Source organism: Mizuhopecten yessoensis, unplaced genomic scaffold (assembly GCF_002113885.1).
Source record: "Mizuhopecten yessoensis strain PY_sf001 unplaced genomic scaffold, ASM211388v2 scaffold6625, whole genome shotgun sequence".
Classification (NCBI taxonomy): domain Eukaryota; kingdom Metazoa; phylum Mollusca; class Bivalvia; order Pectinida; family Pectinidae; genus Mizuhopecten; species Mizuhopecten yessoensis.
The window spans coordinates 605,540-607,394 of NW_018406643.1; the positions used below are offsets into that span (position 1 = coordinate 605,540).

Consider the following 1,855-nt stretch of genomic DNA (forward strand, 5'->3'; position numbering starts at 1 on the left):
AGTCAGTGTTGAAACATTGGGACACATTAAATACATACATTGTTTGTGTAGAAAGTAACTTGCATTGGCACCGACTGTTTTTGCAGAACATGTATAGCTTTATAGGTGTGTTAACATCATAGTAACAGGTTGGGCACAACGGCGCATATGGGTAATAATCCTGAATAAGTGAATGTGCAACCAACTATTGTTTTCAAGTCAACCATTTATTTCAATATTAGTGAAAACACTGAATTCTTGTACTGTACACTCTGATTGAATTTGATACTGTTTTGCAGGGCAAAATTTTGGTTGGTCATGACATCAAACAAGATTTGCGTGTGCTGAAAATATACCACCCAGGACATATGATCCGAGATACTCGTACTCATCCAAGTGTGAAAAAAAAGGCAAAAGATCTGGGATGTGTCAGCCAAGCTCTCAAGAGTCTTACCTGGTGTCTTCTTGGTAAGCTTGGCCCTTAACAAATTTAACTGAATCATCAATCTAATTTACTTGAGATTTACATGACTGTGTTTGATAGGGTTAGTTTGAGGACCAAAATGTCTTAATCATATAAATATAATGATAATTATCATTATGATAAAACAAATGTCACTGTCCAAAAATATTTTGGCCTCCTGGACCCAGTCTCACTAAAAGTCGTAAAATTACACGTAAAGGAAAACGTAAATCGAGGGCAAAAGTCATCGATGGATTCAAGATAGATCCATCTTGTTTCTTCGGAAACAGAAGGAAAAATTGTCTTATAGTGTCAATTGTTTTATCATTTTTTTAAAGGTCTATTTTAAATGTCACTGTATTCTCTTGTTTGGGCGCAAAATGGTTTAAAGTTTCTGTGGGTTTCAAAATAAAAACAAATGTGCAATACAGTGGGGTGAATGAGTTAACGATCCCTGTCCCACTGTAATATATATATACAGTTATTTCCCCTTAGCTTCTGTTTGGATACAACTGTAGAACAATTCGACCAGGACACTTCCGTCGACCAGCTAGTATCTTCAGCCTTTAGTGCGTTAGATTGGCAGCCTGAAGTTCAGGGTTCAAATCTGGGTGATTTTTTTACACTTAAAAAACGGTTGTTGATACCATTTTGTTTATTGCATCTTTATCATTTCTCGTGAAAGACCCGGAAGGTATGGTTTTCTTTTCAGAAATTATTTATTAAATAAATAGTCCTGCTGTAAAAAAGTACCCTCCAATACTTGGTTACAGTTAAAGGCAGTGGTACGCAGGTCCTTAATGAAAAGGACTCTACAGACGAAATTTCTTTCCATTTTTTTTTTTTTTTTTTACACAACCAATACAATTTTCTAGTGACGTTTCGATGACTAGTACGATATGTACACAGTCACCTTCATCAGACAAATGACCAGACTGAAGCGTATACACACAAAGGTGTAAAATGTGTACGAGTTGTCCATAAAATCGATGTCAATTTGGCAACGCTGTAAGATTTGTACAATAGTTGTTATACATGTACCGAAATGACTCGAACCAGTCGCTTCACTAGTCATTTGTCTGATGAAGGCGACAGTGTACATATCGTACAAGTCATCGAAACGTCACTAGAAAATTGTATTGGTTGTGTAAAAAAAATAATCTTGTAGATAGACACGGCGTGGTGTCATGGGCGCCGCCATTTTCGATGCTCATTTGACACCTCTCGGTCTTCTATCATAGCAAGTGTGTTCCGAAATCATTACATCATCACTTACAGAAATGCGTAAGCTCTCATCTGATTGGTTAATGCAAAGGTCGCCTGAACATGACCCTCTACGGGATGTTGTTAGATCTTCAACGCGACATATCAGTAAACGGGAGCGATGTGAAGATATAATTTTAATTAGATTGG

The 1,855-nt window shown here is 36.9% G+C and overlaps 1 protein-coding gene across 1 annotated transcript in view; it reads left to right on the forward strand.

The window, feature by feature from the left end:
- Nucleotides 1-1,855, forward strand: part of LOC110452349 — a 22,928-nt gene that overhangs the window by 6,347 nt on the left and 14,726 nt on the right. The window contains exon 4 of the mRNA XM_021500811.1: nucleotides 279-447. Within this exon, the coding sequence (XP_021356486.1) occupies nucleotides 279-447 (169 nt within the window). The remainder of the gene's footprint in view (nucleotides 1-278; nucleotides 448-1,855) is intronic.